At 48.5% G+C, this 26317-nt stretch overlaps 1 protein-coding gene across 5 annotated transcripts in view; it reads left to right on the forward strand.

The window, feature by feature from the left end:
• The window catches only part of MYO18A (myosin XVIIIA), a 136299-nt gene that overhangs the window by 19200 nt on the left and 90782 nt on the right, over nucleotides 1-26317 (forward strand). For 3 of the 5 annotated variants that reach the window (XM_063706553.1, XM_055388640.2, XM_055388635.2), the window contains exons 1-2: nucleotides 10191-10312; nucleotides 23284-24363. In XM_063706553.1, the coding sequence (XP_063562623.1) occupies nucleotides 23365-24363 (999 nt within the window). In that variant the 5' untranslated portion in view covers nucleotides 10191-10312; nucleotides 23284-23364. Of the gene's footprint in view, nucleotides 1-10190; nucleotides 10313-23283; nucleotides 24364-26317 lie in introns of those variants that run through there. The other 2 variants (XM_055388636.2, XM_063706551.1) reach the window with 2 other exon arrangements.

Here is a 26317-nt window from a genome sequence, read left to right on the forward strand (position 1 = left end):
GCCCAGGCTGGAGTACAGTGGCGCGATCACACCTCACTACAGGTTTGATCTCCCACACTCAAGCAATCCTTCCACCTCAGCCTCCCGAGTACCTGGGACTACAGGCACACCTGGTTCATTTTGATTTTTTGTGGAGATAGTATCTCACTGTGTTGCCCAGGCTGGTCTCAAACTCCTGGGCACAAGTGACTAGGTTGATCCTTTCTGAATCACTCCAACCATAATAACAAAAAGCTCTCTTTGTACAGCACTTGACCATTGTATGACCTCATTTGATCCTTACAATAACCCTGCGAGGTAGGAGTTTGTAGCTGCAATTGCACAGGAGTGGAGATGGAGAGGTTGGCATTTGATGAAGCACCTGTGCCAAGTAAGTGGCAAAGGCAGGGCTCAATCTCAGCCTTTTAACTCCAGAAGCATTTGCCTGGCTGCCTCCTGGTTGTAGATGTCCATAGTCTGGGGAGCTGGGCTCCTGGCTGGCAGGGCTATGGATCCCCTGCTCACTGTAGAATCAGGCAGAGGTCAGGAAATTCTTGGAAGTGTAGAAGGAGCCCCACAGCTATGTGTGGATCAGTGCAAGAGTAAGGCTGTAGGTTCATAGAAAGGCCACTACATAAACTTATGCCATCAGGGGTTTGTAAGAGGGGCCATATTCTATGCAATAGCCAGGCTCTTAAACAAATTTTTCTTGTGGTAAAATGTGCATAACCTAAAATTTACCTTTTTTTTTTTTTTTTTTTTAAAGACAGGGTCTGGCTCTGTCACCCAGGGTGGTGTGCAGTGACATGCTCATAGCCCACTGCAGCCTCGAACTCCTGGGCTTTAATTATTTTATGTATAAAATAGTTAATCTCTGCATTTTAGCTATTTTATGTGTACATTTAAATTATTTTATGTGTACAATTCAGTGGCATTAAGTACATTCACAATATTGTACAACCATCACCATTATCCATTTCCAGAACTTTAAATAATCCCCAGTAGAAACTCCATACCCATTAAACAATGACTCACAATTCCCCCCACCCTTAGTCCATGGTAACTTCTATTTTCTGTCTCTATGAATTTGCATATTCTAGGTAGCTCATATAAGGAGAATCAAACAATATTTGTCCTTCTGGGTCTGGATTCTTTCACTTAGCATAACATTTTTAAGGGTCATCCATGTTGTAGCCTGTATTAAAATTTCATTCCTTTTTATGGCTGAATAAAAATGTGCATACGTTGTATGTATATGCCACATTTTGTTTATCCATTTATCTGTTGCTGGATAGACTCTTTTTATATTCTTATATTTCAAGTGAAGACAATCATTAATTTCTGATATCTTAAAGTATCATTTCAGAGACAACTGGATACTATGTGCTTCCAGATATAAGAAATATTCTTGCCAAAAAAAAAAAAAATCAAACTCAAAGCTGATCAAGCCTCTAGATCTATCTACCAATGATAGGATATCAAACTACACTATGTGGATGCAATAAACAAAATCCTGACTGTGAGAAAATCTATAGGATAAATGACCATGTTTCTTCAACAAATAAGTTGCAGGGGGAAAACAGAAAGAGATAGAAGGGAAACCTGTATATTAAAATATACTTAAAAGTCATGTCAACTCACTGCAATGTGTGGATCTTGATTCAAACACACATTTTTTAAAAAAAAGACATTTACGGAGACAATTGGAATTTATGGAGATCATTCCATCATGGAGATAATAGAATGTTTGACGATATTAAAAAATTATTGTTTAAGGCCGGGCATGGTGGCTCACGCCTGTAATCCCAGCACTTTGGGAGGCTGAGGCAGGTGGATCACCTGAGGTTGGGAGTTCGAGACCAGCCTGACCAACATGAAGAAACCCCATCTCTACTAAAAATACAAAATTAACTGGGCGTGGTGGCGCATGCCTGTAATTCCAGCTACTCGGGAGGCTGAGGCAGGAGAATCACTTGAACCCAGGAGGCGGAGGTTGCAGTGAGCCGAGATCGCACCATTGCACTCCAGCCTGGGCAACAAGAGTGAAACTCTGTCTCAAAAAAATAAAAAATTATTGTTTAAAAATTGGTATGACCATTGTATTATGGTTTTGTTTAAAAAATAATCCTGGCTGGCGCAGTGGCTCACATCTGTGACCCCAGCACTTTGGGAGGTTGAGGTGGACGGTTCACTTGAGCTCACGAGTTGGAGACCAGCCTGGGCAACATGGTGAAACTCCGTTTCTACAAAACAAACAAACAAACAAAAATTTACCTGGGCGTGGTGGTGTGTACCTGTAGTCCCAACTACTTGGGAAGCAGAGGCAGGAGAATCACTTAAGCCCCAGAGGCAGAGGTTGCAGTGAGCCAAGATCGTGCCACTGCATTCCAGCCTGGGTGATAGAGCCAGACCTTGTCAAACCCTTATCTTTTAGAGATACACAATGAAATTCCCTTCCTTCCTTTCTTTCTTTCTTTCTTTCTCTCTCTCTCTCTCTTTCTTTCTTTCTTTCTTTCTTTCTTTCTTTCTTTCTTTCTTTCTTTTTTCTTATTTTGACAGAGTCTCTCTGTTGCCTAGGATGAAGTTCAGTGGTACAATCTCAGCTCACTGCAACCTCCACCTCCTGGCTTCACAGGATTCTCCTGCCTCAGTCTCCCAAATAGCTGAGATTACAGGTGTGTGCCACCACGTCTGGCTAATTTTTGTATATATATTTTTTTAACAGACAGGGTTTCACCATGTCGGCCAGCTGGTCTCAAGCTCCTGACCTCAACTGATCCACCCGCCTCGGCCTCCCAAAGTGCTGGGATTACAGGCATGAGCCACCGTGCCCAGCCTTTTTTCTTATTTTGAGACAGGGTCTCGCTCTGTTGCTCAAGCTGGATGCAATGGTGTGATCTTGGCTCACTGCAACCTCCGCTTCCCTGGCTCAACTGATCCTCCTGTCTCAGTCTCCCAAGTAGCTGGGACTACAGACACACATCATGCCAGGCTAATTTTTTTTTTGTTTTGTATTTTTTTTTGTATTTTTAGTAGAAGCAGGGTTTCACCATGTCAGCCAGGCTGGTCTCGAACTCCTGACCTCAAGTGATCTGCCTGCCTCAGCCTCCCAAAGTGCTGGGATTACAGGCATGAGCCACAACGACCCACCTGAAATTTTTTTATTCTAATTTTTTAATTTTTTTATTTTTTTTGAGTCTCACTCTGTCACCCAGGCTGGAGTACAGTGGCATGATCTTGGCTCACTGCAAGCTCCGCCTCCCAGGTTCACGCCATTCTCCTGCCTCAGCCTCCCAAGTAGCTGGGACTACAGGCACCTGCCACCGTGCCCGGCTAATTTTATGTATTTTTAGTAGAGACGGGGTTTCACCGTGTTAGCCAGGATGGTCTCAATCTCCTGACCTCATGATCCTCCCACCTTGGCCTCCCAAAGTGCTGGGATTACAGGCATGAGCCACCGCGCCTGGCCCAGCCTGAAATATTTTTATATAAAATTATTTGATATCTGGGATTTGCTTCAAAATTATACTCAGTGTGGGGGTTGGGGAGTAGGTGGAAAGATAGTTGAAACAATATTTCTGTGAGTTGATAACTATTGAAGTTGTATGCTGGCTACTCGGGGGTTTATTATATTATTTTGTTTACATGTATATGTGTTTGACTTCCTGTTAGTAGCTTTTTTACCTCATTTCAGAGATGAGTTTCTTCATTTTGGACTGATCTTCAGTCGATACTCTAAGAATTTAGCTTTAAGTTTGCTGGAGAGCATTCTCCACCCACACTCCAAGTTTCTGCACAAAGGGTAAAGGATCTTAAGCTAATAAATGCAATAAGCTAATGAATGTTTGAGGAACAATATTTAAAGGTGTGCTTTTGACATTTGAACAACACCAGCTATCAGGCAGATTTGCAATTCTGTGGACTTTTAAAAAAGCAGACTTGCTTATTTTCAATTCTTTTTGGAGAGTCACATCGTGGTAACTTACCACATGATAGGCATCATCTTACACACTTTACCATTTGCTATATCTTCTAAGCCTCACAGTCACTCTACATATTATTATCAGCCTCCATTTTACAGATGAAGAAATAGAGGTTCAGAGAGATTAATAATTCCTAACACTTGTTAACCACTTACTATGTTTCGAGCACTGGGCTAATTGCTTTAAATGAATTTGCTTATTTTATTATCTCACATCCTTACAAGGTAGGCAATATTAATATTATTATTATTATTTTTGAGACAGAGTCTCGCTCTGTCCCCCAGGCTGGAGTGCAGTGGTGGGATCTCGGCTCACTGCAACCTCTGCCTCCCAGGTTCACGCCATTCTCCTGCCCCAGCCTCCCAAGTAGCTGGGACTACAGGCGCCCGCCACCACGCCCGGCTAATTTTTTTGTTTGTTTGTTTGTTTGTTTTTTAGTAGAGATGGGTTTTCACCGTGTTAGCCAGGACGGTCTCTATCTCCTGACCTCGTGATCTGCCTGCCTCGGCCTCCCAAAGTGCTGGGATTACAGGCGTGAGCCACTGCACCTGGCCACATTATTATACCTCTTCTATAGATGAGGAAATTGAGGTTTAGAGAGGCTAAGGAGCTTGCTGGCAGCTGCTAGAGCCAAGCATCCTCTCTGTGAGGCCCCAAAGCCCAGGCACTCACCACTCCACCCAGGATGCAGCCCAGAGCTTCAGGGCAAGCATTCCAGGCTCTGCTGTTTATTAGTCACAGTGCCTTGGGCAAATTAATTCACTTTCCCAAGCCTGGTTTCTAATCTGTGAAATGGGGATAAGACTAGCATCTCCCTAATATGGTAATTCTGGGGATTAAGTGAGACAGTGCATTAAGGGGTTAGCATAGTGCCTGACCCATAGTTAGGCTCCCTTGATATAAGTGATTTTTATTACCCAGCTTCTTTCTGGGGTGGAGGGCTTCTTGATTAAAGTCGGATCATTTTAGGACTTTAAGAATCTTCTGGAAAAATTGGCCTTCCCATGACCATCTGGGTGATTTTATGTGGATACTGCTCTGGCTTTTTTCTGTGCAAAGAGGAGAGGGGTGCTTTACTTTTACTTTTACTTAGAGCTAGGGCAGGGTTTATTCTGGCATTTGGGAAGGAAAAGACTAAAATCAAGTGACGAAGAACCAGAGTTACTGTGTCCGTGAGTGCTGCCCTGGAGTTTCAGTCTTGCTTAGTGTCTGAAACTGGTTCCTGGTTCAGGCAAGAAGAGCTCTCAGGGACACCATATGCTACCCAGAGAGTGCCCTAGGTGTAGACACATGTAAATAAAAGAGTTGTTGACTGGCACGTGGTGGCTCACGCCTATAATCCCAGCACTTTGGGAGGCCAAGGCAGGCGGATTACCTAAGGTCAGGAGTTTGAGACCAGCCTGGCTAACATGGTGAAACCCTGTTTCTACTAAAAATACAAAAAGTTAGCCAGGTGTGGTGGCGGGCGCCTGTAATCCCAGCTACCTGGGAGGCTGAGGCAGGAGAATCGCTTGAACCTGGGAGGCGGAGGTTGCAGTGAGCTGAGATGGCACCATTGCACTCCAGCTTGGGCAACAAGAGTGAAACTCTTTCTCAAAAAAAAAAAAAAAAAAAGAGTTGTTAATATACCTATTCATTTCACTGCCATGGTGTAGGGAAAAGAATGGGCTTTGGAGCCTTAGGGACCTCAGTTTGAATCCTGACTCTGCTACTCTTAGGCTGGGTACAAGTCACAAAGCTGTCTGTGCTTCATTTCCACAACTATGAGTTAGGAAAGATAACCAAGCTAACAGCTATAGAATGCTTACCATGTGCTGGGCATTGTTCTTTTTATATATTAAATCATGTAATTTTTTAAAATTAATAAATACAAGGCCAGGCAAAATGGCTGACGCCTGTAATTCCAGCACTTTGGGAGGCCAAGGTGGGTGGATCACCTGAGGCCAGGAGTTTGAGACCAGCCTGGCCAACATGATGAAACGCCATCTCTACTAAAAATACAAAAATTAGCCTGGTGTGGTGGCACATGCCTGCAATCCCAGCTACTTGGGAGGCTGAGGCAGGAGAATCACTTGAACCTGGGAGGCAGAGGTTCCAGTGAGCTGAGATCACAGCACTGCACTCCAGCCTGGGTGGCAGACTGAGACCCTGTCTCAAAATAATAATAATAAATATTATTTTAAAAATCAGTTTAAGTTCACAGCCAAATTGAGCATAAAGTACAGAGATTTCCCATATGCCCCCTGCCCCCACACATGCACAGCCTTCCCCACGATCACACTCTTCACCAGAGTTGTACATTTGTTATAATCGATGAACCTACATTGACACATCAGTATCCCCCAAAGTCCATGGTTTACATTAGGATTCACTCTTGGTGTTGTACATTTTGTGGGTTTTGACAAACACATAATGACATGTATTCAACAGTGCGGTATCACACAGAAGAGTTTCACTGCCCTAAAAATCCTCTGTGCTTTGCATTTTCATCCCTCCCTCAACCTTAATCCATGGCACCACTAACCTTTTTATTGTCTCCATAGTTTTGCCTTTTGCAGAATGCCATATAGTTGGAATCATACAACATGTAGCCTTTTCAGATCAGCTTCTTTCACTTATTAATATACATTTAAGTTTCCTCCATGTCTTTTCATGGCTTGATAGCTCATTTCTTTTTTAGTGCCACATAATATGCCATTGTTTGGATATACCATAGGTTATTTATCCATTTACTTACTGAAGTTCATCTTGGTTGCTTCCAAGTTTTGGCAATTATGAATAAAGTTGCTACAAACATCATGTGCAGGATTTTGTGTGGACATAAGTTTTCAATTCATTTGGATAAATACCAAGGAGTGGGATTGTTGGATTGTATGGTAAGAATATGTTTCATTTTCTAAGAAACCACCAAACTGTCTTTCAAAGTGGCTATACCATTTTGCACTGCTACCAGCAGAGAATAGGAGTTCCTGTTGCTCTACATTCTTGCTAGCATTTGGAGTTGTTGGCGTTTTGGATTTTGGCCAAAATCCAAATTTAGGTAAATAAAGTAGTTTTACCTCATGGTCATCTTAATTTGCTATTCTCTTTTATTTTTTATTTATTATTATTTTTTGAGACGGAGTCTTGCTCTGTCACCCAGGCTGGAGTGCAGTGGCGCAATCTCGGCTCACTGCACCCTCTGCCTCCTGGGTTCAAGTGATTCTCCTGCCTCAGCCTCCTGAGTAGCTGGGACTACAGGTGCGTGCCAGCACACCAGGCTAATTTTTGTTCTTTTAGTAGAGACAGGGTTTCACCATGTAGGCCAGGATGGTCTCGATCTCTTGACCTCCTGATCCACCTGCCTCGGCCTCCCAAAGTGCTGGGATTACAGGCGTGAGCCACTGCACCTGGCTTTAATTTGCTATTCTCTAGTGACATACAATGTTGAGTATCTTTTCTTTTGCTTACTACTATCTGTATATCTTCTTTGGTAAGGTGTCTGATCAGGTTTTTTACCCATTTCTAAATTGGGTGTTTCATTTTCTTATTGTTGAGTTTTTAAAACTCTTTGCATATTTTGGATAACAGTCCTTTATCAGATGTCTTTTGCATATTTTTAGTAGAGACAGGGTTTCACCGTGTTAGCCAGGATGGTCTCGAGCTCCTGATCTCGTGACACACCTGCCTCGGCCTCCCAAAGTGCTGGGATTACAGGCGTGAGCCACCGCACCTGGCTTTAATTTGCTATTCTCTAATGACATACAAGGTTGAGTATCTTTTCTTTTGCTTACTGCTATCTGTATATCTTCTTTGGTAAGGTGTCTGATCAGGTTTTTTGCCCATTTCTAAATTGGGTGGTTCATTTTCTTATTGTTGAGTTTTTAAAACTCTGCGTATTTTGGATAACAATCCTTTATCAGATGTCTTTTGCATATATTTTATCCCAGTTGTGGCTTGTCTTCTCATTCTCTTGACAGTCTTTTGCAGAGCAGACATTTTTAATTTTAATGAAGCCCGGCTTATCAGCCCTTTCTTTTACGGTGCCTTTGGTGTTGTATCTAAAGAGTCATTGTGATACTCAAGGTCATCTAGGTTTTCTCCTATGTTATCCTCTAGGAGACAGTTTTATAGTTTTGTGTTTTACATTTAGGTATATAATCCATTCTGAGTTAATTTTTGTGAAGGGTATAAAGTCTGTGTCTAGAACCCCCCCTTTTTTTTTTTTTGCATGTGGATGTCCAGTTTGTTGAAAAGCCCCATGTGTTGAAAAGACTAAGCTTATATAATTTTCAAAACAAATTTTGAGGGAGGGAGTCACTGTTATTATCCCAATTTTTTGGATGAACAAAGTGAAGCACACAGAGGTGATTTATAAAAAATCACCCAGAGTAACACAGCTAGTACTTTACAGAACTGAGATTTGAATCCAGGCAATCCAGCTCCAGAGTCCATGCACTCAACCCCTATCTATAATAATAATGTCTCCCTCATAGGTTCATTGTGAGGAGTAGAGATAGTGTCTAGTATATAGTAGGTACTCAGGAAACACTAATGATAGTCGTTGTCCTACCTAGCCTGCAAGGTTCCGCTCAAATGTCATGTTTTTGGGGTTTTTTTTTCTTTTTTGGAGACAGAGTCTTGCTCTGTTGCCCAGGCTGAAGTACAGTGGTGTAATCTCCGCTCACTGCAACCTCTGCTCCCCAGGTTCAAGGGATTCTCCTGCCTCAGCCTCCCAAGTAGCTGGGATTATAGACATGCACTACCACGCCTGGTTAATTTTTTGTATTTGTAGTAGTGATGGGGTTTCGCCATGTTGGCCAGGCTGGTCTTGAACGCTGGCCTCAAGTGATCTGCCCACCTCAGCCTCCCAAAGTGCTGGGATTACAGGCATAAGCCACCATGCCTGGCCTCAAATGTCATGTTTTTGAAGCTGCTCTTCTCACTCCTCAAGCCAAATAAGCCTCCCATCATAGCACCTATCTCATCATCCAAGTTATGCCAGCATGGTGAACCCTACTACTGTCACAGCTCAGGTCTACCTGTTCCCCATGTGATTTCCCTGGAGATATGCCATGTCTGATCTCCTTCTGTGTCACCGCAAGTGCCTGGGGCTGCACTTGGCACTTAGCAGGCAGTTTGTTAAATTGAATTTGAGTTGCATGTTATTCCAAAATGTGTATCCTGCCTGGGTCTATTCCTCAGGAACTCCCTAACTCTTACTCAACTTTCTGCTTTCTGAGCCTCCTTGCTCCAGCCTTCCCTGGTCTGTCAGGTTGGGCTGCCCTTGCCTGGAAAAGTTCCTGTTTGGGCTGTCTAGGGAGGCAGCAGCCTTTGTCTGCTACACCCTTCTTCCTGCACCACCCCACTCAGTTTCTTCCACATTCTGGCACACCCCAATCCAGCATGGACACTGCCCAGGGAAGTGTCCCCATTTCTTTCTTTCTCCAAACTCTAGACATAGCACCTATCTTGGAGGCCTGGTATCTGGATGTCCCTTGGCCTCTCCCAGGAAGTATAAACTGTCTTCTTGGTGGGTAGAGCAGCTCACTTGATATTTACAGCACACAGTGGACCCAGGGACAGACTGCATTCCAAAGAGCTTCTGAAAGTGTTAATCTTGGCATTGGTGAAGTCCTTTAGGGAGTGAGTGGCACTTATAGCCATGGCTTCTGGGCCCTGGTACGCCTCTTGATCCACTCCATTTTGAAGCAGGGCTGTATCAGACCAAGCTATTGGGAGTCTGTTTTTACCTTGGGGAGTGCATTCTGGCAGTGCCATCTCGGACATGGCAGGCAGTACCTGGTCTGGACTGAGCCTGGGGCACCATCCAGCAGGGCCCTGTGTGTGCCTCTGCAGAGCCACCTTGGGAGGAGGCGGCCAGTAAGACTTAATTGCTTCCTCTAGACAGCACTACCTTGAACACAGCCTGCAGAGTTCGGTGCCTGCCTTGGACAGCCCCTCTTCTATACGTTCATCATGACCCTGGTGCCTGTCCTAGGCAGTGCCACTCAGCCCCTTTCGGACCCTTTTCGGACAGCCTCCAGTGCCCAGTGCAGACAGAAACTCCAGGCAGGGCCTCTCTCAGACACAGCGAGAGGGGCTTCGGAGTCCACAGCGGACGGAGGCTGCCAGGGCAGCGCCCGGCCCGCCTGGCCCACGTCTGGCGGCGCGCACTGGCGCTGCCAGGCAGGCCGGGCGTTTATCCCCACAGCCGCCAGCAGGGAGCTCCCTTTCGGCTCGGCCTGCGCGGTCGCTGGGGGCGGCGCTGAGCTGCGCCGCGCTGCGCTCTGCTCCAGCCCTGACCGGGCCGAGGCTGCTGGATGCCGCGTCTCCGCTTCTGCTGCCTGCCGGGCGGGCTCCGGTGGCCGGTGAGTGCGGGTCGGCGGCGGCGGCCGCTCGGTGGCGGGCCCGGCTTGGTGGGGCGGCGGGGCGGGCTCCGGCCGGGAGGGAGGGCGGGCGGGCGGCGGGGCCCGCCGGCTCCTCCTCCTCCCCCGTCCCCTGGAAGCAGCGGCCCGGACTCCCGGCTCCCGTCCCTGGCGGCGCCGTGGAGCTCGACGCCCGGGGGTGGGGGCCGACCGGGAGCGGCGGGGAAGGGGGAACCACCGGCCCTTGCAGCCAACCTGGGGGGCGCAGGGAGGCAGGACAGGGTGGCCTTCAGTGTGGGGGGATTTGGGGCTTGGAGGCGCCCAGGTGGCCCGGAGCTGCGGGGTGGGGGCTGCAGCCTCGAGGGTGGGGGGACTTCTCCTGCCCCCGTCCAGGCCCCACGATGGAGGGAGCGAGCGAGCGGGGCGCTGAGGAAGGCAGCGGGGAAGGGGAGCACCTCTACCGACCCTTTTATCCCTCCCAGCGGCCTTCACTCTTTCACTGCCGGGCAGACTGCGGGCTCCTCTCAAAGGAGCAGCTGCTAGACAGCTGGCAAAACAATGGAGACCCCGCTTCCCTGGGCCCCCTCCTCTTGGGACAGAAGATGAGAGGGTGAATGGTGGCAGGCTTTGGGGATTAGGGAGTGCAGGCTGTGCCCTGCGACTGAATGCTCACCTCACCTTTCCCTGCAGAGGGGTGGGGTGCGTGTGGGAAGGTCGGACAAGCTGCCCCAGGCCTCTGGAGAGACCGCCCCGACGCCCCGCCCTGCTAACCTGTCATGCCAGTTGTTTCGCCAATGGGAAGGGGAGGTGGTAGGGGTGGCTGCCCCCTCACCCTGCCCCTTGTTAGTGGGGGTGCGCTCCTTGGTCCCAAACCCGGCCAGGAGTGTGGGTCATGTTCCTGGGTGCGATAAGGCCCGCAGGGACAGGCCAGGCATTGGGGCTTTGTTTTGGGGGTGGAGATGGGGGAGTTGCCCTACTGCAAGGCACATGTGTCTTGCTGATTAGTTGGAAAGGTTGCGGCCAGAATGAGCTAGAGGTGGGGGGTGGGGGAGATGGGGAGGAAGACAGCCAGTTTGTTTTTAAGCGGGTATTCATTTTGCCTGACCACTTTGCCAATGGGGCATGTGTTTGGCGCTGGCCTCATAGTTTGTATTTGTGTGGGGAGGGCTGGGGGAATGCTTCCTGAGAGGGACTGTCCTGGCTAGGGCTTTCATTCCCTCAGATGGCCGCCCCGAATTAAAGAATTGGATTCCCTCCCTGCTTCACCCTGCCAATGACTTGGGCTAGTTAGTGTGGGTTCATCTTGTCTTTTGGAGCCCCTGGCGTGTCTGTGGCCGAGAAGGCCTCATCAGTGCCCCTGTGGCAAGTGAGCTCTGGGAAGTGTGTATGCACTGCGGTGTGCTGGAAGGGATGGGAGGCCACCTTAGTGATTAAGAGCAAGATCACCTGAGCAGGATGGTGAGTACAGAGCCCATTGAATCAGCCGCCTTTCCCCTGTGCTTTGGAGCCCTTTTCTTGAGCAGGTTGGTGCCTGTTGTTGTGGCAACAGGCCTGGCCTAATGTTCCCCACCCTTTTTAGTTCAGGGGCTACTTTCTATCTGGAGATATTGAAAGTTGCTCTCCTGAGGTCTCTGGCTTCCTGACAAGCCTCGCTGGCTCTTTGTCCATGGCTTCCCACCTCCTCAGCTTCCTCTCTGTTTTTTTGTGATGAAGTCTTTCCAGGAAACATCCTCCTGGTTTCTGGATTTGACATGACGGGTTATATATAGCCTCGGGTGGAGGTGTGCTTGTCCATTTTGGGTTGAGGACATGGGGGTTGTGGCCTCAATTCCAGGAAAACCATGGCTTTGGGGGCAGCTATTGTGTTGAGGGGATTAGGGGAATGAGAAGGGTTGTAGGTGGGGGTGGAGGGTGGGCATAGGAGGGGCCACAGGCTGGCGGTCACTTCCTTTGGGAGCTTTGAACTTTGAACAGTTGATGACCTGGTGCCTGGTAGCTCTGAGTGTCTAGTTTGTTTACTCTCTCCTGGCCTGGCCCAGGTGCCAGAGTGTGTGCCTGAGGGCTTCCTCCTGCACCCCAGACTTTCCTCATGTGGGTTATGCCCTTCCTGACTCCCACCTGGTCTCTCAGCCTCACTCCTGGGCCGTCTGGGTAGCCAGCCAGTTCCCTGGAGGCCCCCTCACTGGCCCTGGTAGTGGCTATTCATTGAGGGCTGCATGTGTCTTCAGAAACTGGGCCTGAAAACTCTGGGTCCCCCAGAGGCCAGTACCTAAAGGTGGACTGGGTGGGGCAGAACTGGGGCTCATGTGAAAGGGAGAATCCACCCTGCTGAGGTGGAGCTGGGAGTTGTTGGAACTCAGGAAGCCTTCATCCGGACTTGCTGTGTCACAGGTCTTCAGGGCAGCAGGGTTGTTCTTAATCCTTCAAACCAGAGGTCTCTCCTCAGCCAGATCCTCTCACCTGGAGTGGACGCTACAGGCAGGAGCCAGAGCATCCATGTGAGCTGGGTTTTGTTGGTGGCCTGGGGTCCCAGGCCTGAGTGTGGTGGGAAAACTGAGGGGCTCTGGCTGGTTGTAGTTTAAAGGTTTGGGGCAGTAGGAGGGCCCAGCCCACTGTCTGCTGTAATTGACAGGTTCCCACAGGACTTGGGATTGGTAGGGCAGCTTGATGGAGTTTAAGTTCTGCTTTGGGTCAGACCCCCGGGTGCTTTAAGATCTGCACACCCCACCCCTATCACCATTTTTTCCCCCAGCATTTTCCAAGGTAGCCTGAATTAGAGGAGGTGGGGAGGTGCCGAGGTAGGAGCTGGATTGGGAGGGGTGGTGAGCAGACCTGGTGAGCCTCCACTTCCCACCTTCACTTCCCTGCCCTTCTCTTGAGGTAGGAATTGCAGGGCTTGTAAAATGTCAATTTCCCTTGACATTTTAAACAGTTTAGAGTCAGGCAGCAGTTTTGGTTGTTAGACTGATGATTTTACAGGACTCAGGGCCCTTTCTGTCTGCCAAGTAGTTTATCAACACTTACAAGAGATTATTGTGATTATTCTCTAATATTCAGAGAGGTTGGATGATGGGCCGAAGGTCACACAGCAAGTCAGAGGCAGAGCGGGATTACAACCAGCAGTGTGTGGTTGAGCAGAATAGCTCTCCAGCAGAGGCTGAGGGCCAAATCTGAGCTGTCAGGCCCTTGAAGATACTGTAGCTGAAATAGTGGAGGCTTAGAGAGGGGAGGGGACTTGCTCAAGGTCACACGGAAGGGGATGTTAGCGGAACTGAGCGCCAGGCGGTGCACCTGGAAGAGCAGCAGGGAACCTGGCGGGGCCGCAGGAGCTCTCCCGCTCGCGTTCCTCCATGGCCCACGGGATTGCTGCCTTCCGGGGGAGATGGGATCGCAGCGGAGGCGCCGCGGGGCTGCGGCTGCGCCGGCCCAGCCGCGGGGGAAACGCCAAGGGCCGCCTGGCTCCCCGCGCGGCGGCGTGAGGACTGGCTAATGTCACGTGAGAAGCGTGCAGTCGGCGTGAGGGAGCACACCTGGAGCCAGATAAGCTCCGTGTGACCTGGCAGGGAGTCACCCGGCGCTGCGGAGCTCAGCACAGCCGGCCGGGAGGAGGCTCCCCCTGGAGCACGGGACCAGGCCAGGTGCTGGCTACCCCTCCGGCCACTGCTACAACCCTTGGCGAGGGGCAGAGCGCGGGGAGAGAGCCGGGGTCCCGGGGCTGGAGGAAACGGCCGCTCAGGGAGGTCAGAGGCCAAGGGAGAGAGGCCGGCTCTCTCGGGAAAGTATTTCCTTTGTATTTATTTATGAGTGTGGTCTGGGGGTGGGGGTGGGAGGACTGACCTAAGTATCTATCCACCACAGCCAACTCTGGGCACCCTTGTCTTGGGACTCTAACGTTATAGTTTCCATTTCCTGGGTTTTTTTTTTCTTTTGCCAGCTGCTAGGTGACCCATTTAAATGTGTCCCCACTTACAGCCACAAGACACCAGTGAACTCTATTTTAACCAAGTCCCCCAAGCCACTGAAACTTTTTCAAGACATGAAGGCAATCCTTAAACTGACCATTACCCTGTTTGCAGCTTTACTGCTAGTGGATTGCCTACTAGTTTGTCCATTTTTTTTTAGTCTGGAAAAAAGTTGAATCATTAGGTAGAAAGCTACTGAAGTGTTACCCTTCTTCTCCCCTACTCTCCAGAGAGAGTATAAATTTTTTGGATCGATTTTTTCCAGACTGCTGTTTTTTTTTTGAGAAGGAATCTCACTCTGTCACCCAGGCTGGAGTGCAGTGGCGCAATCTTGGCTCACTGCAACCTCCGCCTCCGGGGTTCAAGCAATTCTCTGCCTCAGCCTCCCGAGCAGCTGGGATTACAGGCGCCCACCACCACGCCCGGCTGCTTTTTTGTATTTTTAGTAGAGACAGGGTTTCACCATCTTGGCCAGGCTGGTCTTGAACTCCTGACCTCGTCATCCACCTGCCTCGGCCTCCCAAAGTGCTGGGATTACAGGTGTGAGCCACTGCGCCTGGCCAGACTGCTTTTTAAAAGCTTGTTATATATATTTTAGGCATTATATATGTTTATAGTTTAATATATGTTTTATAAAATATCATCTTATATAAATATTTTAAAAATTTCTGTAGGAGGCCGGACACAGTGGTTCACACCTGTAATCCCAGGACTTTGGGAGGCTGAGATAGGCAGATTGCTTGAGCCCAGGAATTTGAGGCCAGGCTGGGCAACATGGCAAGACCCTGTCTCTACAAAAAATACAAAAGTTAGCTGGGTGTGGTGGCGAGTGCCTGTAGTCCCAGCTACTCAGGAGGCTGAGGTGGGAAGGATCGCTTGAGTCCCAGGAGGTTGAGGCTGCAGTGAGCCGAGATCGCACCACACTCTAGCCTGGAGGACACAGTGGGACCCTGTCTCAAAAAAAAAAAAAAAAAAAAGATGAAATACAAATAGAAGAAAAATGATAGATAATCCCACCCCCTGAAGCTCCTAGGTGTAAGCAAATACACATTTACCAGATGAATGTTCTTATAAAAAATTAAAATACAGCCTGAGTGCGGTGGCCCATGCCTATAATCCAGTACTTTGGAGGCCAAGGTGGGTGGACCACTTGAAGCCAGGAGTTCAAGATCAGCCTGACCAACATGGTGAGACCCCATCTCTGTTTTTTAAAAAAAGAAAAAAAATTAAAATATGGATGAAACACAAGTCTATTTGACCCTTCTAAAATTCCAGTCTCCTCCCCAGAGCATATGTTTTTCCTACACATATGCAAATATTGTACACAATGTACATGTAATCACGCACATATATAGATATAGGTTTTTAAATTTTAGCAAAATTATAAACTATCCTGCAACCTGTTTTTTCACTTAACAATATAGTATAGAATCTTTCCAGGTCAGTGTATACAAATCTACTTCATTCTTTTTACTTTTAATTATACAACTGCTCAGTTGTATAATTTAGCTTTTTTTTTGAGACAGAGTCTCGCCCTTTCGCGCAGGCTGGAGTGCTGCAATGGCGTGATCTCGGCTCACTGCAACCTCCGCTTCCTGGATTCAAGCGATTCTCCTGCCTCAGCCTCCTGAGTAGCTGGGATTACAGGTGCGCCACTACGCCGGCAAATTTTTGTATTTTTAGTGGAGATGGGGTTTCACCATGTTGGCCAGGCTAGTCTCGAACTTCTGACCTCAAGTGATCTGCCTGCCTCAGCCTCCCAAAATGTTGGGATTACAGTTGTGAGCCACCATGCCTGGCCTTTTTTTTTTTTTTTTGAGACATAATCTCCCTCCACCCAGGCTGGAGCACAGTAGCACGAATCTTGGCTCATGCAGCCTTGACTTCTAGGCTCAAGTGATCCTCCCACCTCAGCCTCCCAAGTAGCTGGTATCACAGGTGTGCACCACTGCCTAGCTACTTTTAAAAAATTTTTTTGTGGAGTCAGAGTCTCACTGTGTTGTCTAGGCTGGTCTCAAACTCCTGGGCTCAAGCAGTCCTCCCGCCTTGGCCTTCCAAAGTGCTGGAATTAGAGGCCTGAGCTGCTGCACCTGGCCAGTTTTACTATTCTCTAGTAAGGACTTTTATATTTATAGACTTGCTATTATAAACAATGCTGCAAGGATTAGCCATGTATATTATGTGAATGTACCTATAGATGTCTTATAATGGAATTGCCCAAAGAATACGTACATAAATATTTTCATATGCCAGGTGCAGTGGTGGTGCCTGTAATCCTAGCTACTCAGGAGGCTGAGGCAGGAGGATTGCTTGGGGCCAGGAGTTTGAGACCAGCCTGGACAGAATAGCAAGAACCTGTCTCTAAAACAATTTTTAAAAAGTTAGCCAGTAATGGTGAGGCACACCTGTAGTCACAGCTACTCAGGAGGCTAAGACAGGAGGATCACTTGAGCCCAGGAGTTCAAGTCTGTAGTGATCTATGATTGAGCCACCAAACTCCAGCCTGGGTGACAAAGCAAGACCTTGTCTCTTAAAAAAAAATTTTTTTTTCACAGATACTACTAACTTGACCTCTGAAAATACATTAGTTGGTGCAAAAGTAATTGAGGTTTTTGCCATTAAAAAGTAACGGCAGGCCGGGTGCGGTGGCTCACGCCTGTAATCCCAGCACTTTGGAAGGCCGAGGCAGGCAGATCACCTAAGGTCAGGAGTTCAAGACCAGCCTGACCAACATGGAGAAACCCTGTCTCTACTAAAAATACAAAATTAGCCGGTCATGGTAGCGCATGCCTGTAATTCCAGCTACTCAGGAGGCTGAGGCAGGAGAATTGCTTGAACCCGGGAGGCGGATTGCAGTGAGCTGAAATCGGGCCATTGCACTCCAGCCTGGGCAACAAGAGCAAAACTCCGTCTCAAAAAAAAAAAAAAAAAAAGTAACGGCAAAAACCATAATTACTTTTGCACCAACCTACCAATTTGTGTTTCCACCAAGACTTATGAGACTCCCTGCATCCCATGCCCTAATTGATTGATGTTATCAACCTTGATAGTTTTTACTAAACTGCTAATTGAAAATAGTATACCTCAATTTCACATGTCTGTGAATGTTGTGGGGGCTGAATACCTGTTCATGTTTGATGGCCATTTGTATTTCTGCCCCTACAAATTGCCTGTCCATAGTATCCTTGGCACTAGCTACGTGGGCCCTCTGGACTTAAGCCAGTGTGATCCAGCTTGGCCTTGTGCTTATCAAGTTACCTTCACTTCTTTGGGCTTTACTTTCCATGTACAAAGGTTTTGACTTATTTTAGTCATACTTGTGTACTCTGTTATCCTCTCTACTGTGTCATTTAGACGGCAAAAACTGTGCCCTGCTACTATTAGGTACCTCTCTGAGGGTAATTAAATATATTTCATTTAATTCCCCCACCTTAGGTGGTAGGTACCATTATTATCTCCATTTTTATAGATGGGGAAATGGAGGCATGGAGGCCTTAAGTGACTTGCCTGAGATTTCATAGCTATTTACTCATATTTTTTTTCATTTTTATTTAATTTTTTTTTTTTTTTTTAGACAGAGTCTTGTTCTGTCACCCAGGCTGGAGTGCAGTGGCATGATCTCGGCTCACTGCAACCTCTGCCTCCCAGGTTTCAGCGATTCTCCTGCCTCAGCCTTCTGAGTAGCTGGGATTACAGGCGCATGCCACCATGCCCAGCTATTTTTAGTAGAGACAAGGTTTCACCGTGTTGACCAGGCTGGTTTCGAACAGCTGATCTCAGGTGATCTGCCCTCCTCGGCCTTCCACAGTGCTAGGATTACAGGCATGAGCCATCGCGCCCGGCCCTGTTTACTGAGATTTGTTCACAGGTTTGTTACTTGATATCCAAAGCCCGAGCTCTGACACTGGGCTTATTTATCTTTATGTTGCTTGCCTTTAGGAAGTGGCTGATAGATACATATTTTTTCCCAAAATTTTATCACAATGACCTGCAAACATTCAGAAAAGTTAAAGAATTTTGCAATGAATGCCCTCCATCTCCTAGATTCTACTTCCTATCCTTGCTTTTACACATCTGTATCCCTTGATCCATCCATCAGGCTATGGTTTTTTTTTTTTTTTTTCTTTCTTTTGAGACAGGGTCTTACTCTGTTACCCAGGCTGGAATGCAATGGCATGATCGTGGCTCAATGTAGCCTCGACCTCCCAGGCTCAGGTGATCTTCCCACCTTAGCCTCCCAAGTAGCTCCCACAGGCATGCACCACCACATCCAGATAATTTTTTGTATTTTGAGTAGAGACAGGGCTTTGCCATGTTGCCCAGGCTTGTCTCCAACTCCTGAGCTCGAGCGATCTGCCCGTCTCGGCCTCCCAAAGTGTTGGGATTATAGATGTGAGCCACCTTGCCCAACCTCATCAAGCTGTCTTAAAATTTTACACATCTCAAAGTAAAATGTAGACATCAGTATATTTTGCCCCAAATACTTTAACATACATATAATTTACTAGAGTTCAATATTTGTTTATAGTTCTTTTCTTTTGAGTGAATATTTACAAACAATGAATGCACAAATCTTTTTTTTTTTTTTTGAGATGGGGTCTTGCTCTGTCTCCCAGGCTAGAGTGCAGTGGCACGATCATCTTGGCTCACTGCAACCTCCGCCTCCCAGGTTCAAGCGATTCTCCTGCCTCAGCCTCCCTAGTAGCTGGGACTACAGGTCTGTGCTGCCACGCCCGGCTAATTTTTTGTATTTTTATTAGAGACGGGGTTTCAGGATGGTCTCGATCTCCTGACCTCGTGATCCACCTGCCTTGGCCTCCCAAAGTGCTGGTATTACAGGCGTGAGCCACCGTGCCTGGCTGAACGCACAAATCTTATGTGCACCATTTGATAACTTGACAAGTGCATATACTTATCAACCCAAACTGCTATCAATATACAGGACATGAACATCACCCCAAAAAGTTCCCTCATGCGATCCCACTCCTACCCCCACCATAGGTTAGTTTTGCCTGCACTAGAACTTCATATAAAGAGAATCATACCCATATGTGCTCTTTGTCAAAGACTTCTTTCCCTCTCACTTGACATCATGATTTTGAAGTCCATCCCCATTGTGTGTATCTTTAGTTGTTTCCTTTTTCTTGCTGAGTAGTATTCCATTGCATGAATATGAGCATTGTTTATGCACTCTGATGGACAGATAGATGTATATTTGAGGTTAATGTCATTGCCTTCGGGATGCTTACTCTCTTAAAGTGATAGAGCAGCTGAGTTGACAGATTGTACTTTCTTTTTGTTTATGGGGATAGTAAGAGCAAGATAATTCGGGTCCATACCCTAACTTACATAGATGCCTTCCTTTTCTTAAAATTAGGAAAAACTTCTTAGAGTATGATGAGGAGAGAAACGCAGAAAAGGAGATCAGGAAAATTATAAGGTTACCTTTACTGGAGTGGAGGGAGAGGGTAGGAGAGGAATGGGAGGCAGATGGAAACTGCAGCCTGGGATAGGGGGTAGGAAGGTAGTGGTATCAGAGCTGTTGGAGACTTTGGACCTGAGGCCAGGAGGTGCCGGAAAGTGCAAGGTCTACAAGAAGGCGATGGAGCAGCAGTCGCATTGCAGATCTGATCCTGGACGGGAGGCTGCAGGCAGCCAGGCAGCTCTAGACTCAGGAGAGAACCAGTCCACAGCCAGGCCTGGTGATTATGGGGATGGCAGTGGGGAAAAGGTGCCTTGTGAGCTGTGAAGATTGTGGTGGCAGGACAGGGGTGGTGAGGGAAGGGCTGGCATAGCCTCATTTTCTGAAGGCCCCAGGGTTGGGATGAGAGGGGTGCCTTTGGCAGAAGGTTAATAATTTAACCTGTGTCCACAGGAGACTTAGATATTTAGAATTTTAGAGCCAGAAGAGATCTAGATCATGTAGTTCAACCTTGAGCAGAGTGACAGGCTCAAGGTCCCCCAGCGATTTTTTGGCAGATCCAGGCCTAGATACCAAATCTCCTGAAACTTCTGGCCAGCGCCATCCCTTGTGCTGCTGCTGTGACCGTCTGCTGTCCTGCCTGCTGCAATGACAGTGAGGAACAAGCTTTTGCTCAGACTTTTTCAGGGACCTTTCCAGCCCAAAGATCCTAGAATTCTGGGAGATCCTTTCCACTCATATTACTCAGCGATCTAGCCCCCAGCAAAGAGCCAGGATTGGGTAAGCATTATAGACCGAGAATTGGGTGTCTTGGTGGGACAGCATTCTAGTCAGTTGGGTTCTCTGTGGTTGAACTGAGGCCACGATACTCTTGTTTGTCCCATCCAAGTCCCCAAGGTGGATTTCTTTCTTCATTTCTTCCACAAGTGCCCCTGGAGTTATCTTCTAAACCATCCCTTTAAGATGGTGCAGGCAGTGGTGGGTGAGGTATAAGGTGGGCAGTAACAGCTGAAGACCCCACATCTTGGTTTATGGTAGGTCTGTGCCACACCCCATCAACAGTCAGGAGGAGAGAGACTCCCCTTGTCACAGTAGAGCCCTGAAGAGAGAATGCTGGCTGTCAGGTACTCCTCCACCCCAAATCAGTCCAGACCTACCTGGCCAAGGCCCCTGGCTGTGTGCCTTTTGGGCCCTAGATTTCCTGTTTTCTAACTCCCAGGTACTGTGCATGTAGCATTTAGAACCAACAAGTTCAAGGCTAGGTGCGGTGGCTCACGCCTGTAATCCCAACACTTTGGGAGGCCGAGACAGGTGGATCATGAGGTCAGGAGATCGAGACCATCCTGGCTAACACGGTGAAAACCCATCTCCACTAAAAATACAAAAAATTAGCTGGGCGTGGTGGCGGGCATCTGTAGTCCCAGCTACTTGGGAGGCTGAGGCAGGAGAATGGCGTGAACCCCGGGAGGCAGAGGTTGCAGTGAGCCGAGATCGCGCCACCTCTGCCTCCTGGGTTCAAGTGATTCTCATGCCTCAGCCACCCGAATAGCTGGGATTACAGGCGTGTGCCATCACGCCTGGCCAGTTTTTGTATTTTTAGTAGAGATGGGGTTTTACTATGTTGGCCAGGCTGGTCTCAAACTCCTGACCTCTGGTGATCCGCCCACCTCGGCCTCCCGAAGTGCTGGGATTATAGGCATGAGTGGTCTTGAACTTCTGACCTCAAGTGATCTGCCTGCCTCAGCCTCCTAAAGTATTGGGGATTACAGGCATGAGCCACTGCACCTGGCCTTGAATTATGTTTCTTATGGACAGCACTGCTCTAGAAAGGAGATGAGTTGGTATGTCAGGAGCAACACAAGTCAGGATGCTGGGCAGGGGGAAGCAATTAGCCATTGCACTACGGCCTTTGGGAATTTCTGACCTTGATACCTTCCTGAGCATTGTACCAGGGTTGAAGGATGGTCCCTCTCAGTAGACTGGGGATCCCGGAGGGCCCTGCTTGGTTGTAGGGGTGGAGCACACAGAGAGGAAAGGCCTGTGCAGGGCCTGGCAAGAGGCCATTACTAGAAGGGATAAGCTTGTAGATCCTCTGTATGAAACTCAGAGGGGTAGGCTTTCAGAGAGAGAGAAAAAATGTCATTTAATTTCCAATTAGGTGGCATGGCCTATTTCTTCTTCTTGTTCCCTGCTGGTTAGAACAAGAAAGACTCTCTCAACTCTTCCCCACCAGGTTTTTACTGGTCCTGTCCCCAGTTAGATGTGCAGGGGGTTGGGTAGGTTGGTGGGTAGGTTGCACACACCCTGGGGCTGGGATTTTCTTTCAGGCTACCAGTTTTCTTCCTGGGGCTATATTTAGGTGTTGGTCTGGGGAAAAGGATGTGAATTTTTTAGGATCCTGTTTATCCAGTGGACCCTACCCCACCCCCACCTCGCAGCTGTCTATCCTCTGTTTGGTCTGGAACTTCCCTTCCTTCTCTTGCTGCTTTACTTTGGTCACCCAGGCCCTAGAAAGAACACAATATTTGCCACTGAATCCCAACATCACCATTTATTAGCTGTGTGACAACTAACATATACTTAATTTTCTGTATCCCATTTTCCTCCTTTGTACAGTGGAAATAATGATATCTACCTTGCAGGAATGCTGTGAGGTTCAGAGGAGATAGTGCATGTAAAGTGCCTGGCATTAGGCCTAGCCAGTGGTAGTCATTAAATAAATGTTGGTTCCTTTGAGTTCTTCTGTTAGGCGGTGGCTAAGGGTGCTACTCTAGGGATAACAGGCTCAGGAAAGAGTCCAAAGAATGGGATGTCTATTGGTTAAACAAACATTGTCTGTGGGAGGTGATGTTGCATTGAGTCCCTTTTCTTTTTCCTTTGAGTTTGAATCTTTTTTTTTTTTTTTTTTTTTTGAGACAGGGTCTCACTCTGTTGCCCAAGCTGGAGTAGTGTGATCATAGTTCACTGCAACCTCGACCTCCTGGGCTCAAGCAATCCTCAGATTCCCAAGTAGCTAGGACTGTGGGCATGCACCAGCATGCCTGGCTAATTTTAAAAATTTTTTTTAGAGATAGGGTCTCACTGTGTTGTCCAGGCTGGTCTTAAACTCCTGGGCTCAATCGATCCTCTTGCTTCAGTCTCCCAAAGTGCTATGATTACAGGCATGAGCCACCCTGCCTGGCCTGTGTTTGAATCTTAAGTCAGGTCCCAGGTTGGTTTGAAGCATTCTCTCACCAGGAGGTCAGGTCTCCCACATACTACCTCCAGATACACCTAAGCCTTGGTCTATCAAAGATTCAAGGAAATGACAGGCTTTGGAATCTGGGCTTTTACCGCCTTTTTGGAATCTGGGCTTTTACCGCCTTATCTAAACCTCAAGTTTCCTTATTTGTAAAATGGGGTAATAATAGTAACTACCTATAGAAGGGTTGTAAGGATTAAATCAATGGAGACAATATTGGGTAAAGCAGAGTGCCTGGCACATAGCTAGCACCCAGTGAGGAGTAGCTGTTTCATTTGGTTATGTCTGGACTGGAGACACATGAGGCTCTGTTCGAATAACCTTTCTCTCTGTGTGTTTCTGTTTGCAGCAGCAAAGTGGGGCACCAAGGCCCTGTGCTAAGCACTCATAATCCTCTGGGGGTGCTACCCCTACAAACAGCACCCCCACCATGTTTAACCTAATGAAGAAAGACAAGGACAAAGATGGCGGGCGGAAGGAGAAGAAGGAGAAAAAGGAGAAAAAGGAGCGGATGTCAGCGGCAGAACTTCGGAGCCTGGAGGAGATGAGCCTGCGACGTGGCTTCTTCAACCTGAACCGCTCCTCCAAGCGTGAATCCAAGACGCGCCTGGAAATCTCCAACCCCATCCCCATCAAGGTGGCCAGCGGCTCTGACCTGCACCTGACTGACATTGACTCCGACAGTAACCGGGGCAGCGTCATCCTGGACTCGGGCCACCTAAGCACAGCCAGCTCCAGCGATGACCTCAAGGGTGAGGAGGGTAGCTTCCGTGGCTCGGTGCTGCAGCGGGCAGCCAAGTTCGGCTCACTGGCCAAGCAGAACTCACAGATGATTGTCAAGCGCTTTTCCTTCTCCCAGCGTAGCCGGGATGAGAGCGCCTCAGAAACCTCGACGCCCTCAGAGCACTCTGCCGCCCCCTCACCACAGGTGGAGGTGAGGACTCTAGAGGGACAGCTGGTGCAGCATCCTGGCCCAGGCATCCCTCGACCAGGGCACCGATCCCGAGCCCCTGAGCTAGTGACTAAAAAGTTCCCAGTCGACCTGCGCCTGCCCCCCGTGGTGCCCCTGCCCCCACCTGCCCTCCGGGAGCTGGAGCTGCAACGACGGCCCACTGGAGACTTTGGCTTCTCCCTGCGGCGCACAACCATGCTGGATCGGGGCCCCGAGGGCCAGGCCTGTCGGCGGGTGGTCCACTTTGCTGAGCCTGGTGCAGGCACCAAGGACCTGGCCCTGGGGCTGGTGCCAGGAGATCGACTGGTGGAGATTAATGGGCACAATGTGGAGAACAAGTCCAGGGATGAGATTGTGGAAATGATCCGGCAGTCAGGGGACAGCGTGCGGCTCAAGGTGCAGCCCATTCCAGAGCTCAGCGAGCTCAGCAGGAGCTGGCTGCGGAGCGGCGAGGGACCTCGCAGGGAGCCATCCGATGTGAGTGCTTCCCTGGGCACCGGGGCTAAGCAGGGATGAGGAATCTGGGCACCTCCTGCTTGACTGGGTAATCGGGGTACCCAAGAGCTGCGATCAGAGCCTAGCAGTGTGTAAGTGGGGAAGCCCTGCTACTCTCTGAGCCTGTGGGGAAGCATGAACTCAGGAGAAGGTGCCCCATGCTCATAATCCTCTGGGGGTGCCACCCCTACAAACAGCACCCCCACCATGTTTAACCTAATGAAGAAAGACAAGGACATTAAAGGAGTCACACCTTCGTCTCTCAACCTTGTCTGGGAGCTGAGGACAAGTCCCCAAAGGTTCACTGCGGTAGAGTTCTGAGCAGTTTGGCCAGGCCTCATGGTTTTATGGTTCCCTCCCGTGTTCTGCGTCTGTTGGATTGACCTAACTGAATTCAGCGGAATGCCTTTCTCAAGGGTGCTGGGCTAGACCAAGCTCTGCCTGAACCTTAGTTTCAGCCCTGGAGCCCTTGAGAGAGCTCTGCTGTTGGTTAGTAATTACCGTGAAAGTATTCAGCTTCTTCATTACAAGGACAGGTGAGGGGTTTGGGCACCACATTTCCTGAGCCCTAAATTGGGATGTATAGGCTAACATGTGTCACTTCCAGATATAAGAGGCAATCTGGACAGTAAAATACAATATTTCCATGGTATTTAGATCTTGGGGATAAAAAAGGACAAATGATTTCAAATTAGGGCCGTCATGGAACATCTGAGATGTATAGCTGGTATGATTATATCTTTGGGAAAGATGACCTCAGGCCAGAGCCTCCTCTTGCCCCTGAGTGAGCAAGGAAATATCAGGTGAGGCTGCAGAGAAAGCAGGGGCAGATCATAGAGGACCTTGTAAGTCACAGTTGGAATTCAGATTTCATCCCAGTGAAGTGGGACTATTGAAGGGTTTGAAGCAGGGGAGTAACTGGATCTGATTTGTAAAGGTCACTTGGGCTCCAAGAGTCTTTATTACCTCTCCTGGAAGGAGAAAAAGCATGGACCTGGAAAAGCAAGAGAGATAAAACCTACACAGATAGTATGTCCTGACTGTCACTGAGACCCCAGCTGCCCACGCAAAAAGAGCAGCAGGAGGCACAGGAGCAGAGAGGTTTAGATCAGATGGAGGAGCGGATCTCCATGGGGCATCAAGCTCACTAATCCCAGGGGTCTTTTGATAGGGTGGCTACATAGCAGTTTGAATGTCCTGCCTGGAGATAGTATACGAAGGACAAGTTGACCACCTCTGGCCATCTTCCCTTCCCAGCTGTGGGTTTTAGGACCGTCCAGATCTGGCCCCTGCTGCTTGACCAGGACCTTTTGGTACTAAGTGACCAGCCAGATGTGTCAAAGTCAGAAATGGGAGGAAGTGCTAATGGGAGGAAACAGGCAGAGTCCCGGTCCCAGCTTTCTCCCAGGGAGGGGAAGCAGCTGCTACTCAACCCAGTAGTACCTTGGGCCTGAAGAGGGGCTGACAGTGGTAGGGTCAGACTGTCAGGAAGCACTGTAGTTGGGTTCCAGGCCTTCCTTTAACCCGGAGCTAGCTGGGTTTAGGCAGCTTTGCTAGTCAGGGAAGGGTAGTGAATGGGAGGAGGAGGCCTGTGTGGAAGACCTGGACTCTTCATTCCAGAAGCGCACATTGAGCACCTACTATGTTTTAGCCACCAGGTTAGGTGGAACTCAGAGAACCACGAGGTAGAGAGGGAAGAACAAGGAAGGGTCTTTATGTCAGAAGCAAAGACTGGGCTGGGTGGTGGTGGCTCACGCCTGTAATCCCAGCACTTTGGGAGGCTGAGGCGGGTGGATCACTTGAGGTTGGGAGTTCGAGACCAGCCTGACCAACAGGAAGAAACCTTGTCTCTACTAAAAATACAAAAATTAGCTGGGCGTGGTGGCGCATGCCTGTAATCCCAGCTACTCGGGAGGCTGAGGCAGGAGAATCACTT

This window comes from Gorilla gorilla, chromosome 4, assembly GCF_029281585.2.
Source record: "Gorilla gorilla gorilla isolate KB3781 chromosome 4, NHGRI_mGorGor1-v2.1_pri, whole genome shotgun sequence".
NCBI lineage: Eukaryota > Metazoa > Chordata > Mammalia > Primates > Hominidae > Gorilla > Gorilla gorilla.